At 37.8% G+C, this 14998-nt stretch overlaps 1 protein-coding gene across 2 annotated transcripts; it reads right to left on the bottom strand.

Moving 5' to 3' along the window:
• Positions 1 to 330: 330 nt before the first annotated feature.
• Positions 331 to 3540, bottom strand: LOC149393811 (uncharacterized). Of its 2 annotated transcripts, XM_089617152.1 has the most exons (3): positions 3079 to 3540; positions 1245 to 2945; positions 331 to 1111 (listed from the first exon to the last, which is right to left on the bottom strand). In XM_089617152.1, exons 2-3 carry the CDS (start codon positions 2850 to 2852, stop codon positions 755 to 757), a joined length of 1965 nt encoding a protein of 654 aa, XP_089473278.1. In that variant the 5' UTR covers positions 2853 to 2945; positions 3079 to 3540; the 3' UTR covers positions 331 to 754. The 2 variants fall into 2 exon arrangements, with proteins under 2 accessions (XP_089473278.1, XP_089473279.1); XM_089617153.1 differs by lacking the exon at positions 3079 to 3540 and having other exon boundaries at positions 1245 to 2973.
• Positions 3541 to 14998: the final 11458 nt, after the last annotated feature.

Here is a 14998-nt window from a genome sequence, read left to right as displayed (position 1 = left end):
TTATCAATATTTATTTGTCTTAGAGAAAGAAAAAAATAGACGCTCGTCTCATGAGCCATATGGAAGTTTGCGAAATATTTGGTCTCTCTCTTTGGAATGAACCTTTTACTTGAGCCCCACCACAAATACCTGTTTGAATTTACTATATAATTCATTTTGGATAATAGACAAATCAGTAGGTCAATCATACCATCCACTAGACGTTAAAAAAATTACCACAATTGAAATCCACTCATATATATATATATATATATATATATATATATATATATAATATCACCAACTAGTAATAAATAAATAAAATACATGATTACAAAAATATGTTTGCTTGCTCTTTTCAATTTTTTTTTCTTTAGGCTTTCAGCTTCAGAAGGTACTAAAAATATTGGCTGAATCAAATGACAAGACTATATTGAATCTCAAAACCTTCTGTTAATGAAATCGAGGCAATCAAAACAAGTAAAAACAAGATTCCTACAAAGTGCAAAGCATTTGTTTCAAGAATGAATCATATCATTTAAATTTGTTCCCCTTTTCTTTCCAACCCCACAACAAATGATTTAGCTACAATTACTCTTGGAAAAAAAGAAGAATCACTCACTTCTCTATATTGAAGCACAGCTCAAACATCCTTTTTTCTTCTTCTTCTTCTCTCTCATTTGACTGTAATCACAAATTTCATTAAATGAATTAACAACTATGTTTTCCTATCTGAGGAGTTGTATCAATCACATCACTACTAAATCTCATCATCTTAGCTCTGACTCTGAGTTTGAGTTTGAGATTTCCCTTTCTTGGACTTGCTCTTCTCTTTCTCTTGCATCTTCTTCTTCTTCGATTCGGGGGTGACCCAAGTGTAGTCCAACGGGATCAAGAACGGGTCTTGGAGCGTGTCGATCTTCGCCGCTGACGTGGCAGAGCGGTTCAACGGGGCTTTCATCCACTGTAACCAAGACGACCCGGACGAGCTCGTCGACGTGGCGCTCGGGCTGTCTCTCACGATGGTGCTCGGGCTCGACGGCGGCGTCGAAAACTCGTCCACCGGACCAAGCTCTTCGAACTTCGTGAACGTCACTATCACCCTTATGGTCGGTACCACCGGAATAGCCACCTATAAAAAAAAACACGAAATTACGTGACCTTTCTAAAACCAATACAATACTCTCGATTTCGCAGTTACGCAATCGCTATCTAATAGCCCAGAAAGGAAATTCGAACATCTGAGACATTAGCATTTACGATACCTTGACAGGGAAGGTTCCCATGGGAAGCTTTGTGGTGAGAAGCTCTCTGAGGCGACGAACGGCCTTGACTTTGTTGGCGAGAATGTCGAGCAGAGGCAAAAGCTCCTCCGTCTGAAGCGGGAAATTCGGCGAAAGCCAAAGGATCGGCCTCAGCCCTTTCTTGTACTCGCTCTCCCGGCCCCGATCTCGATTCCTATTCTCCGACCCGAACGAGGACGACGATGAAGAAGCTCTGTTTCCACCATTGTTGCTACTGCTCTTATCTCTTCCTATCCGGTAATGCTCGTCGCTCCTCACGATCTCGACAGAGTGTCTCCCGGGCCTGATCTGATCCTCCGGTGAACAATCCCCGAGAAGATCGCTCACCTTCTCGTCCACGCAAAGCGAGCTCCTCGGCGGAGCCGTGACCTGATTCTTCGTAGCAGTAGTGACGGGTCTCGCCTCCTTCTTCCTCCAACCCCCGAACCACCCTTTCTTGCTTCCGCCGCCGCTCTCGATCGGAATCTCCTTCCTCCGGCGACTCTCGTCCTCCTCCTCCGGCGGAAACCCCGACGAGTCGAGCTTGAGAGCCGCCTCGAGCTGCCTCTTCTCCTCCTCCGTCAAGAGCCCGTCCAAACCCTCCTCCTCCGACGAACCCTCCTCCTCCGCCGCCGCCGCCAGGTCAGCGTCGCTGATCGCCCCCGGGACGGGGCGGGATTTGATGCTCACGACCACGTTGTGCATATCGTACACCTTCGCTCTCCACGGTCCCACGCTCTCGGCCCGCTCTTGCCGCCGCCAGTTCACCTGAGGCAGCAGAACCGCCTGAGTCACGTCGATCCCCGGCCGGAAAATGCTCGTCCTCGACATCGCCTCGACTTCCTTCCTCACCTCCTCGTCGCTCGCCGGAGCTCCGGCGCTCTCCAACGCGTTCACCACCTCCTTTTCCTTGTGAGTCACCACACACAAAGCCCCGGGCTTGGCTTCGTCCGACCCATCCCCGAGGAACAGAATCGTCTGGTCCGATCGCTGGATCCGAAACCCATCGAAACCCGCGAGAGTCATGTCCGCTCTCAAGTTCGCGCCGCGCTTCCATATCTTGTACGTATCCGAGGGAGCGATCCTCGACACGAACGGGATCACCGAGCTTTCGAAGTGGAAAGTGATCTCCATGTAGAAATCCCTCATCCGTCTCATCGCTCCGACGAGCCGAGGCAATCTCCGACACCATTTCGCCCACGCCAGAGGCTGGTAATGTCGAACTATCACCGCCGCCACGGCTTCTTCGCGGCAGCAAATCGCCTCTTGCAACGCGCTCCAACCGGCTTCGTTCTGGAGGCTCCAGTCGACCCCCGCTGACATCAGCAGCTCCGCCGCCGCCACGTCACCGAGCTTCACCGCCAGGTGGAGCGCCGTGTCGCGGCCCGGGACGTCCCGGCGATCCACGGCGGCCGAGATCGCCTCGGCTTTCTCTTCCTCGGCTCGGGAATCCGATTCCGTCCGAATCTCCGACGGGTCTCGGAGCTTGGGGAGATTGGATATGATCTTTCGGAGCCCTGCGTGGTCCCGGGACGCCACGGCCTTGTGCACCGGGCTGTGACCGTATTTCGACACGTCAATGCCGGCCATGGAAGAAGGGGGTTTCAAGAAAAAGGAAATTATACCCAATTTCTAGAAATGTCTTTCAGATTGACATGTTCTTCTTCTTCTTCTTCTTCTAACCTAGAGAGAGAGGAGGAAAAAATGGAACCTGATTCAGATTGCTGCAAATTGGGGATTAGAGTGAAAGAAAAGAATGTTTTGGAGTGGGACCAAAAAGAAGAAAAGAATCCAAGAGATTAGGAGGAAATCTAACCTTTCTTTCTTTCTTTCTTTCTTTCTTTCTTTCTTCTTCGTTGAGTGATGAGAGACAGAGACCAAGATTGGGGACTCGAGCACTCAAACCCCACAAAGAAACTAACTTTTCTAATTTTCTATCTCTCTGTCTCTAATGGTATATATGATTCTCTCTCTCTCTATATATATATATTCGCATTTGTGGAGTTGAAAGTAGAGAACGAGGCTTTATGTTGCGTTGTGATCCAATCCAGATCAAGACAAACCCCAAGAAAGAACATGCATGAGAAAGAAGAAGAAAAAATAAAAATATAAATTAAGAGCTCGTTACAAAATCTTTCTTATTAAAATATATATACAGCTATCAAAAGGAAACAAAAAGAGACGGAAAAGAAATGAGATTCGACGAAGAAAAAAAAAAAAAACAGAATCAAGAAACAAATACCCGAAAGTAATGAAACCCCACCCTAAACAAAAAAAAAAAAAAAAGAATGGCGGAAGTGGAATCTCAAAAGAAATAAATATAATAAAAAAAAGGAGGAGAAGAAAAATTTGAAGAGACTCTCTTCGTCAAAGTAAACTGAGGATGAAGAGAGGAACGAAAAGAAATAAAAATAAAAAATTGACAATAAAAGAGCGTTGTATGAAAAATGAGGGGCCGTTTGGTTTAGTTTTCTAAACTCGTTTTCTGTTTTTAAATTCTGTTTTCTGATTCTAATTTTTAAATTTAAAAAACAGATTTAGAATTACGTTTCAGAATATTTTAAATGTTGTTTGGTTATGTTTTTCATTCAATTGTATAGAGATAAAACAGAAAACAACTTTTCATTGTTTTCTGTTTTCTAAACAAATTTCAAAGAAAACAGAAACATGATTCTAAATCTGTTTTCTGAATTTATAACCAAACAGTTTTTCTAAAACTGTTTTCTAGAATTTAGAATCAGAAAACAGAAAACAAAAATAGAAAAGTTAACCAAACAGGGGCTGAGTGTTTTTCTCTGAACACTGTTTTTGCAATGAGAGGGACATAACAACGAGATAATTATTCTTGTAACGATTATTTTGTTAAAATTATGCTTTTGCCCTTTTTTTATTCTTTTTCCACTCATTAGTTTCACGCAAAAATTATGTTTTTTTTTATTATTTTTTTAAGTGGTCTTCATATTCATTAAAGTCAAGGTTCTAAATTCCGACAATTTTCGTCGATTTCTGGCGACGACACCGCTGTTATTGGGTGTCCGACCGACAAAAGTAGTGTTTGTTGTTTTGTCGTTGTTGTCGTCGTTTTTCAATTTTCGTCATTTTTATTTTGTTTCGTTTTGTCGTTTTATATTTTATTGTCGTTTTTTTTATAATATCTATTCTTTTTTAATTAAAATAAAATATAAAAAATAGATTTTAAAAATGTATACAAAGAAAAATGAAATAAGAAAGTTATTTATATCTACTATGTAGCAACCTATTTAAATTAATATGTTAGATATTTTTAAGTTAATCTAAGTCTTCTTCTTATTTTGTGGTTATTATAATTTATGGGTCTGAAAAACTTAAATGAAATAAGTTTTTTTTTTTCTTCTACATATTAAAATCATATATACTATGTATTAAGTTTATAGATCATAAAAATTTTACAAGTTTAAAAAATTGAGATATATATATATATTTTAAATATATTATGCAATTATTTTCGTTCGGTTTTCCATCGATATGTCGATTTTTTATATAAAAAATGGCATTTAAAAATGATAAATCAATTTTTTTCATATTTTTTCGTTCAATTTTTCGTCGTCGTATTGATTTTTTTTATAAATCAGAATGTTCGAAATGTTATTATAAACCTTGATGTAAACTGGCGCTGGGATGTATTAAATGCTTATATATACTATTAAATATTATGTATACATCATACATCTACGAGAAAAATGGTAACGAAAGGAAAAGTCAGAGAGGGACCTAAAGTGGGAATGCAAGCATGTGAAGCCAGAAATATGGGAATCTGCTATCCCATTTCCCCTTCATTTTAAATTTATTATTTCCCTTTCGTCATGTGAGTTTAATTCATAATTAATTTGGTTAATTGAATGTTTATTGTTATTGTCTTGTAGCTTTGCAAACCGTTACAGCCCTAGGTAACCTGCACAAAATTACTACGTTTTAAATTATTTTTTGGGTACTAGATGCGGTAAAACAAATAAAATATGGATTGTGGATAAGGTTAAAGTGTTAATCGAGATTTAAAATTTTAAAATAACTAAATGTGTGACTAATGATTTCATGGTGTACGGTTATTTAAATTGGCTACGGTAAGTTAGTCTGTAATGGTATTGCCTTGCGTAAGTTGCAATTAATTGACTAAGCTGCTCTTTGGTCTCACAAAAAAACAAAAAAAAAAGGATTAATTCCACATTTTTTTTCCTGAATTTTTAACACGATTAATAATTTACCACTTGATGTCTGAAATTGTACAAATATGCTGTTATTACCCTACATGTCTTCAAAAGCTGTCATTCTATCAAATATTTAACAGATTTTACAACATAATGCTTAAGTGGAGTAACATTTAATGATAAAATTATAAAATCATTATTAAGTTATTTTTAATTATATTTTATTCACATCTCTGATAAAATTATAAAATCATTATTAAGTCATTTTTAATTATATTTTATTCACATCTCTCTTTTTTTCTTTATTTATCGACACATATCGACACGGTTAAAATATACATACAAACACACACGCAAACAAAATATAGGAATAATTTTTTATACCTAAAAATGATATTTTATTATATAACTGATGTATTTCTTGATGTCCAGGTTGGTACTCACTATTGTAGAAATTTAGGTATAAAGAATATTGAGAGAATGATTTTTTACTTGTTGTATTGATATGAGAGGTGAGAACTTCTATTTATACAAGAGGAAAATGAATACAATTATATCTTTACATGAAAATAGAGATAGTGCAACTTACAAGATGATAGTGAGTGAAAGTGTAACTACAAGGAGGTGACGGTTTGAGGTGAACACGATAGCTCGAGCAACTTCAAGGAGGTTGTGGTTTTTTTTTCCGCTCGGCTATCCCATTTGTTGTGGAGTGTTTACACAAGAGCTAGTATGAACGATTCCCCGAATTTGGAATAACAACCCAAGTTCCGAGTTGGGCATTATCAGTGTGGACTACTTAGATTGGAGTATTGAACTGGGTTAGAATCATTTTGTTGAAGTTTTGAAGAGGTGGCTAGTTTTTTATTTGTGTTTCATTAGGTAGATTCAACTGCGTCTTGTGTGATCATCTACAAAAGTAGAAAAAAAACGAGCTCTTGTATTACTTTCACTCTAGACTCACTCCCAATATCACTATCAATCATGGCAAATGGTTGAGATAGAGTATATGGTTTAGGAGTATATGAGCTCCGAAGATGTTTAGAAAAATCACACAAAGAGACATCTTTATTGATAAAGAGATATGGAAACAACCATTTGAGATACAAGAAATTTGGATGTCCTAAGCGAAGGTGATTCATTATGATGTCTTAATTTGTGCGAGGCAATAGACAGAATTGAAAGAGTTGGAGAAAGGGCCATTTTGTATCGGTGATGGGGGAGATATGTTGTCTTGATGGTGTAGAGTCCTTAACATAGCTCATCATTGCCAATCATTTTCCCCGAATCCTGGTCCTAAAACACACAAGAACGAGCATCAAATATAGTTTGGAAACGGGAATCCTCATTAATCTTGTGGATAGAGAGCATGTTGCAGTGTAGTTGTGGGATGAAGAACAGTCGTTCAAGCATTATGATTTCTGTTACATGAATTGTTTCTATACCAACAACTTTGGATTACGACCCATTTGCTATGATGACTGATGTAATGTTGGGAATATTGCCCACTGAAGATAACAAAATAAACATGAATGATTACTGAATAAGATAAGAAGTTTACTTTATTAGCATTTATGATTACTTTGTTGTTTTCTAAAGAGAATCAATAACAACTATCATCCATAGCCTCCGTATTAAACTAAGTTACATGATGGGCATTTTAGTTCGAGTGGTGAGCTAAAACGTGGTCGATGATTGATACATGTCTGGATAGTTGTATCTAAAATCATATATGTGGAACACAAGTGAAGGTTGATCACTTGGTGGGAGCATTCTACACTTTTGGTAAGTGTACGTCCTGTACAGACTTTGGTTGTTGATGTGTCGTTTAAGTACCGTTATGACACACTAATCAGGGTCGCTATGATGGTCACAGTGAGACTTCTAGGTCATATTATCGAATTCTCTGACTCATTCATTATATGCTACTATTATGATGGGATACTTATGTCTTCGGAGTTCCCGATATGATCTGAGCGGAATATGATTCACAGATACGGAATTCAACCTTCCTGAAAAAGATCAATGTCCACTCACCTAAGGGTTGATTCCAGAACCGATTGATTGTGCACATTTTCATAGTAAGTACGTACGAAAGAATCTTTCGCTAGGGAAGCAATGGTGCTTAGGGCTCATATGTATCAAGAAGGGTATAATGGAATAATTGACCCTTCTCGATACGGGTTTAACCTAGAGAATTTTGATCACGTACTGACTATATCAATGGACGCTCTTGCGATGAGTAAAATATAATTCTAGTAATAAGAAGAGTGGAGTCTTGGATTATTTTGTGGAGTATCCCCAAGATTGACGAATCGATTGAAATAGAGAAAGGACTATTTCGTCTTTTTAATCGGATTTGTGTGAGCTTCTATTACTAGGTTCATAGTCCCCGATTCGGCTTTGATAAAGATGTATAATAACTCTCTAGTAATAATGAAGATTATTTGTTATTACAATCTCAGAGCTGGAAAAGAAATCAGGTAACTAAACAAATAAGAGAGAGAACAATAATGGTTGAGATATTCTCTCTCCATTAAATAAGGAAATAAGATATTGTCATTTATTCTCTCTCATAATTAATTTCCTAATATCTAGGAGAATAATATTGGTAGAGATATCCTCTCCATTAAATAAGGAAATACGAGATTTTCCTCATTGTTCTCAAATATCTAGATTACTAAAATAAAAGAGAGAAATAAGGAATTAGAATATCCTAGATTTTGAGCTGATGGATGAGAGAAAATGTAGGATTTGTAGTCAAGATCCAATGGTTCATACTTAACTACAAAATAGAAAAGGATAAAGGAGAATAAATATCTCTAGGAGCTTCCTAGAATATCTTTGTTCTATCACTATAAATAAGGGTCAAGGAGAACGTAATAAACACAAGAAGAAGTACAAAATTCGCCCAGCACCATCAGTGTGGCCGTCTTCTCTCTCCCTCTCCCTCAGAATTAGTGATTCCATTCCCAAACATACGAGACGACTTGAATCTCTAACTCAGAGTCATTGTGAGATAACGAGTGAGCCCACACTTTCTTCTTATTTCATCCGGAGATTACGTTTTAGAAGATTACAGTATCATCTCTGGAGATCCAAACGACGAGAGTCATATCGTCGTTCCCGAAGTGAAGATCTGAGCTAAATCTAGAAGATCGAGTTATTGGAACTCAGAACAGGATCTTGAAGAACTCGATTGAAGTGTCAGTAGAAGATTACCAAACATGTAAGTAATCTGAAAACTATTCTTTTAATCGGTTGCTTGAATCGCTCTCTCAAATCTAGCTCTGTTCTATTCAAATCTACAAATCTAGATCTAGTTCATATAATCGTACAAATAATTAGCCTGTTAGCGTAATTATTTATTTTTCACAAGGATTATAGGGATGTCTAATTCTCAAAAAATGGTCTCAGAGTGATTGTTCGTGTCTGATACCAACATGTTATTCCCAACAAGTGGTATCAGAGCGATTGTTCGTGTCTGATACCAACCTGTTTTTTCTAACATATATCTTTATCACGCAGTGTAAATTGATGAATAGATATTGATTACCGTTCATGTGATTAGAAGCCTCGGAGTCAACCATCCATGATGAATCAAAGTTCGTGTTGGCACAGAGAGCTTGGGATATAGTACCTTGTCGAGAAATGTTTACAGAGGTCTTACTTCCGAGCTGAACATGCTTGATTATTTTCTGGTGGATGGTGAGCTGATCATTTCTGAAGGTTGTTGTGGTGTCTGAGGCAGGGACCGATGTTGATGTTGAGGCAAAATTCTCGTTTAAGTTTGGGTCTTTGGTGTAGCGAGTTGACTTCCATTCTTTTTGCTTTCCATGAACCTTCCTACATGTTTCTCGGTTATGGCATGGTCGTTTGCAATGATCGCGGTATGGTCGAGCATTACGAGAGCTGTTGTCGGAGACGGCTCAAGCAGCAAGGCTCTCGTCATGACTTACGAGTGTGGATGGCTCAGAGCTCGAGGTCGACGAGCTTTCTCACAGCATTATCTATCTTCGAATTTCTTCATCTCTAACTGCAGAGAAGGCTTCGCGGAAAGAAGGTAAAGGCTTCAAACTAAAAATCCGACATCGAACTTGGTCGAGTTCTTTATTGAAACCAAAATAGTTTAAAGACTCGTTTGGTCTTCACAATCTTGTGGTATAGCTTTGAATCCTCTGGGCATGTCCACTAGTGGTGCTCGTAGAGGTCGATTTTCTGCCAGAGATGTGTTAGTAAGCTGAAATATTGTGTGACATACAACTTGCCTTGTCTTAGGTCGTGCAGAGTGCTTTCAGTCTCGATTAGCTCTAACGCGTCTTCCGAGCTTGAGAACATTTCTCTTGCGGCCTCCCAAATTTTTGCAGCGGTGGAGTAGAGAAGACATTTTTTCTCGATTTCATGGTTCATCGAGTAAGACATCACCATGTTGTTCCCAGCCTTCCATCTTTTGTGTTGGAATTGATCTAGGGATAAGAAAAGATTTAACGCTTCGAGCAAGCGGCGGAATTTAAAAATTTTCTTTTAAACAAGTAAAACGATTTTACTAACCTAGACAAAGAGCAAGTACATCCTTATATTATTAAAACTATCTAAAAGCAATTATACGTTTACTAACCTTTGTGAAGCTTGAACGTTGAGAAGCCTTAGGAAGGTTGAAATGTTCGTCTCCCCACGCAGCTCGTCTTTCTTCGTTCTTTGGGAAATTCGAGTAACCACGAAAGTTTCTATCACAGGAATCACTCGAGAAAGAAAGGAATTAGTGTGTGGGCACTTTTAAACACGACGACTCAAGAACAAGTCTACGAGTCGAAGAGCTAGAACACTAGGTCAATGTGGACCTAGGTGCCAAAACAAAAACGAAAAGAACTTGAGAGAGAGAGGGAGTTGAGCGGCAGAGCTAGAGAGAGAAGCTCTCAATCTCTAAAACTTTGGAATGAATAAAATGAGAGAAATGAGGGCTCTATTTATAGGAGAGGAATTACCTTCAACAAGGTAGTTTCCTCTTCTATAGAATATCACATATTCATGAGCAAAATATTGCCCTCTTTCTCTTCCATTTGGACGTGCAACTATATGGTGCAAGTCCTTGGATTTGTTTCCTCTTTTATCTTGCTCTCTCCTTGCTTGGTTGGCCGTGTGACTCTTTCCTCATAGGGGAAATTTTTTTCCTCTTTTTCTTATGGCAAGTATCTTCATATATTAATGCACAAAATTGGTCTCTCTTCTCTTTGGGTTGGACGCCCAAGACCACTTCTAGAAGGTGTTTCTAGATTTTTCTTCATTTGTTCATGACAACATAAGAAAGGCCCATTAAGAATTTTCAAGTCAAATTCCATGAAATGAAATTAATCCTCAAGGCCCAAAATCTTGTCATGACCGAGTATTTATACGTCATCATATGACAAATTCAAAAAATTTATTGACATTCATTTCATCCTATGTCCAAAAAGACAAAAATATCCTTTAGACAATTTTTGTAAAACTTGTCTCGTTTTTATTTTGATTTAGCTTCTAGTTTAACTAATCTTACTCGATATGATTTATGACAGTGACCTCATGGATCCAAATAAACAAAGCTTGAGCTAACATACTTGGACTCAAAAGTTCACAAACTTTTTCCAAGTTTAGCTTAATGTCAAACGACTCCACTAAAGAGTTGACATTGAGAATCTCTCGGTTCAAATGAATTTGTTTTCTAATCAAGAATTCAACTTAATTGTGATGAATGGATCCACTGAATTTATTTTCTAGTCGGGATTTACAAAATTACCATTTTACCCTTCTAGCTGTTATTTCCTCAACTCCTTTGTCGCTTGTGAATAAGTTAGAAACAATGTATTGACGAGGAGCTAACAAGTCACATTGATTCATCCAAAAGAGTTATGACTTAATTTAGACACTGGCCAATTCATTTATTCACATTCCAAGGAACAAAGCATGACGTGATATACATTGCATTTCAGCAATCTTGTACATGAATTCCATATCTATGAGATCTTCACGAAGTTACTCATGACATATTCATAACTTAGTACTTCACCAATAGATCATGTTCAGAATCAAATAGTGATCCGAACACTTGTTGTCAATGGTGCCCACAAGAAGAGTAGTAGTGTCTATTTATGTACATTTGATGTCATATAGTCTTACGAAGACTCTTGCTTGTAATTGCTTATTCATTTAATAATAAAGTTGAAACGTTCATTCATCCTTTCTTTGTTTGAAGCTTTATGATAAAACCTTAGTCTTTTAGTCCATAAACAAACTTAACAACTTACGAAGAGACAAATGTAGATTTGCATGAACAAACTCTTCGTAGTTTGCTTAAAACGATATATTCGCAATCTTAGGGTCAAAGGATTATTGACCTCAGTACGATTGTTAGAAGAATCTATGATGTCTGGTTATGAGGCATTGAGAGTTGGGGACTCTATAGTTCTTCTAGGTATCTTCCGAAGGTACTGAATTGACCAGTGCACTTCTAGAGACAATATAAGAACAAACCATTTAACCTCTTATGTCTCGAAGTCACTATGTATGAATTGCATCATGCTTACCTTAATCCTGAAATGAGACATGCCATTTCACACCTTAGTATTCTCATTTGAGAAAGTCAAAGTTCGGACTCATTATGTGATTCCGAACAAGGCCTATTGGTGAAGTACTAAGTTGTGAGTCTGTCATGAGTAACTTTGTGAAGTTCTCATAGATATGGAATTCATGTACAAGATTGCTGAAATGCAATGTATGTCACCTCATGCTTTGTTCCTTGGAGTGTGAATAAATGAACTGGCCAGTGTCCAAATTGAGTCCTGACTCTTTTGGATGAAACAATGTGACTTGTTAGCTCCTCGTCAATACATTGTTTCTAACTTATTCACAAGCGACAAAGGAGTTGAGGAAATAACAGCTAGAAGGGTAAAATGGTAATTTAGTAAATCCCGACTAGCTGATGACATTCATGAAGGGTAAACATAGATAATATTCAGTGGATCCGCTCATCATAATTAGGTTGAATTCTTGAGTAGAAAATAAATTCATTTGAACCGAGAGATTTTCAGTGTCAACTCTTTAGTGGAGTCAGTTGGCATTAAGCTAAACTTGGAAAAGGTTTGTGAACCTTTTGAGTCCAAGTGTTTAGCTCAAGCTTTGTTCATTTGGATCCATGAGGTCACTGTCACGAATCACATCGATTAGGAATAGTTAAACTAGAAGCTAAGTCAAAACAAAAACGAGACAAGTTTTACGAAAATTGTCAAAAGGGTATTTTAGTCTTTTTGGACATAGGACGAAATGAATGTCAATAAATTATTTTTGACATTGTCATATGATGAAAAATGAAATAAATATTACTCAGCCATATTAGTGTAATTGGGCCTTGAGGATTAATTTCATTTCATAGAATTTTACTTGAAAATTCTTAATGGGCTTTTCTTATGTTGTCATGAACAATTGAAGAAACATCTAGAAGCTCCTTCTAGAAGCTCAAATTTCGTCCAACCCAAGGAAAATAAGGCTGAATTTCGTTCATGCCATAGTGGGAAAGAGAGTTTATTTTGTGCATTGATGTATGAAGATACTTGCCAAAAGAAAAAGAGGAAACAAATTTCCTTTAGAAGGAAAGTGCATTTTCGGCCACCTAAGAGAGAACAAATGAGGAAACAAATCCAAGGACTTGCATGACATGTCATGAACGTCCAACATGGGTAGAAAAGAGGAAATAAGATTTGCTCATGCCTCCCCTATAAATAGAGGCCTCATTCCTCTCATTCTAGTCATCCCACATAAGTTAGAGATTGAGAGCTTCTCTCTCTAGACCTTGTGGCCGATCCTCTCTCTCTCCCTCTAGTTATTTTCGGTTTTTGTTTTGGCACCTAGGTCCTCATTTGACCTAGTGGTTTTAGCTCTTCGACTCTGAGACTTGTTCTCGAGTCGTCGTGTTTAAAAGTGCCCATTCACTAATTCCTTTATTTCGAGTGATTTAGTGATAGAAACTTTCGTGGTTGCTTGAGGTGCCGATGAAAGGAAGAGAGACGTGCTGCGAGGGAGACGAGCGTTGCAACTTTCCAAAAGCTTCTCAAAATTCAAGCTTCAAGAAAGGTTAGTAAACTTCTTAGCTCATATTAGTTTTTAATTACATGTACTTGCACTTGTCTAGGTTAGTAAAAACTGTTTTTACTTGAAAAATAATTTTTTTAAAATTCCGCCGCTTCCCGATGCATGTTGTTATTTCTTTTATTCTATGTTATTACCCTGCTAATAAAACACAAATAAAAGCTTTAAACAACATCTTAAAACGTTCCGTTACACTTGATTCTTTTTCGCACCTAAATAGGACCAAGCTTTAATTTATTTCTTTTTCTTCGAGCTGGAGTATACCCGCATTAAAAGTGGCATAACTCTCTGCTCAGAAATCGAAATTTAATGATTCTTGAATCAAATTAAAGCTCTGTCTGTCCTCTGTCTAATGCCACCGGTTTCGGCTCAAAAGGACATCGGAGCCGCCAGATATGGTGATTTTACTCCGAGGTGCGCGGCTGTCTGAAACTCCAGTTTTTTAGAAATCCGGATTTTCAAACCCCACTACCATGAGTTATAGAACTCCAATGAGAAAATTTTCTTGAGCAAAAATGTTTTTCATATGATTATAAACATGATGTGTAAGATTAAAATGTTTTGATTTTTGAAAGTTTAATTGAAATTGAATTTTTACAAAACTAGTTTGAATTTTGAAAAACCGTTTTCACTTTCAAACTTGAAAAATATTTTGTCATCCAAATCAAATAAATTTTCAAAATGTTTTCAAAACTATATCTATATCACATATGTTCAAAATCTATATGCTCTTGAAAATTTGAGTGGGAGGTCTCCTTGTAGACAAGCCGAAAAATAAAAAGATGTGTAATCTCAAACTTTCAAGTGTTCGAGTGAGTTGAAGTTCACACTTCCCTCACGCACTTTCCCGAAATAGAAAATAGGAAAAGATCGAGTATGTACCTTGTGCCTTTATGCACTAATACTGCTCTGAACATGTCGATCTAGGATTCTCTTCTAGTTGTCCGCTCTGTCGCTCTCTAACTAGGAAATTTGTTTCCGAAATTATAAGAGTCGATGAACCAACTCCAAAAACTAAGTGGGAGGGTTATATTCGTTGTTTGTAACCCACGATCCCCAACACTAATGAAAGATGCAATAACGTGGGACTAAGAGCCACTCTTGCGACCCTCACTTAAATGTGAGTACTCCAAGGCGTTATTGCTTCGATCATTGCTCAATGAGCTACGTCCGAGAGTGATGCAATGATGGCAAGGCCTCCCCTTGGGGGATTGTTTTTCAAAGCTGATCTTTTGGACTAAGTGGTTGGTTGCACACTTAGGCTCAATCCCTAGTATCCTCCCTTGAGGCTCTGCGAAAGGATGTGAGTGATCAAACCAATTTAAAAGGTGGCTAGTCAAAATAGATGTATTGACATCTTGGCTTAGCATTAATGATGTGTCATTTACTTATAAAAGGAGATTTTTTGCGGCCTTCTCTTGAGGGAGTAAATTA

Source organism: Urtica dioica, chromosome 6, assembly GCF_054948205.1.
Source record: "Urtica dioica subsp. dioica isolate 48M chromosome 6, U.dioica_male_clone48M_v1_H2, whole genome shotgun sequence".
Lineage (NCBI taxonomy): Eukaryota > Viridiplantae > Streptophyta > Magnoliopsida > Rosales > Urticaceae > Urtica > Urtica dioica.
The sequence above is the reverse complement of the archived record's forward strand: the minus strand, read 5'-3'. Positions and strand labels throughout refer to the sequence as shown.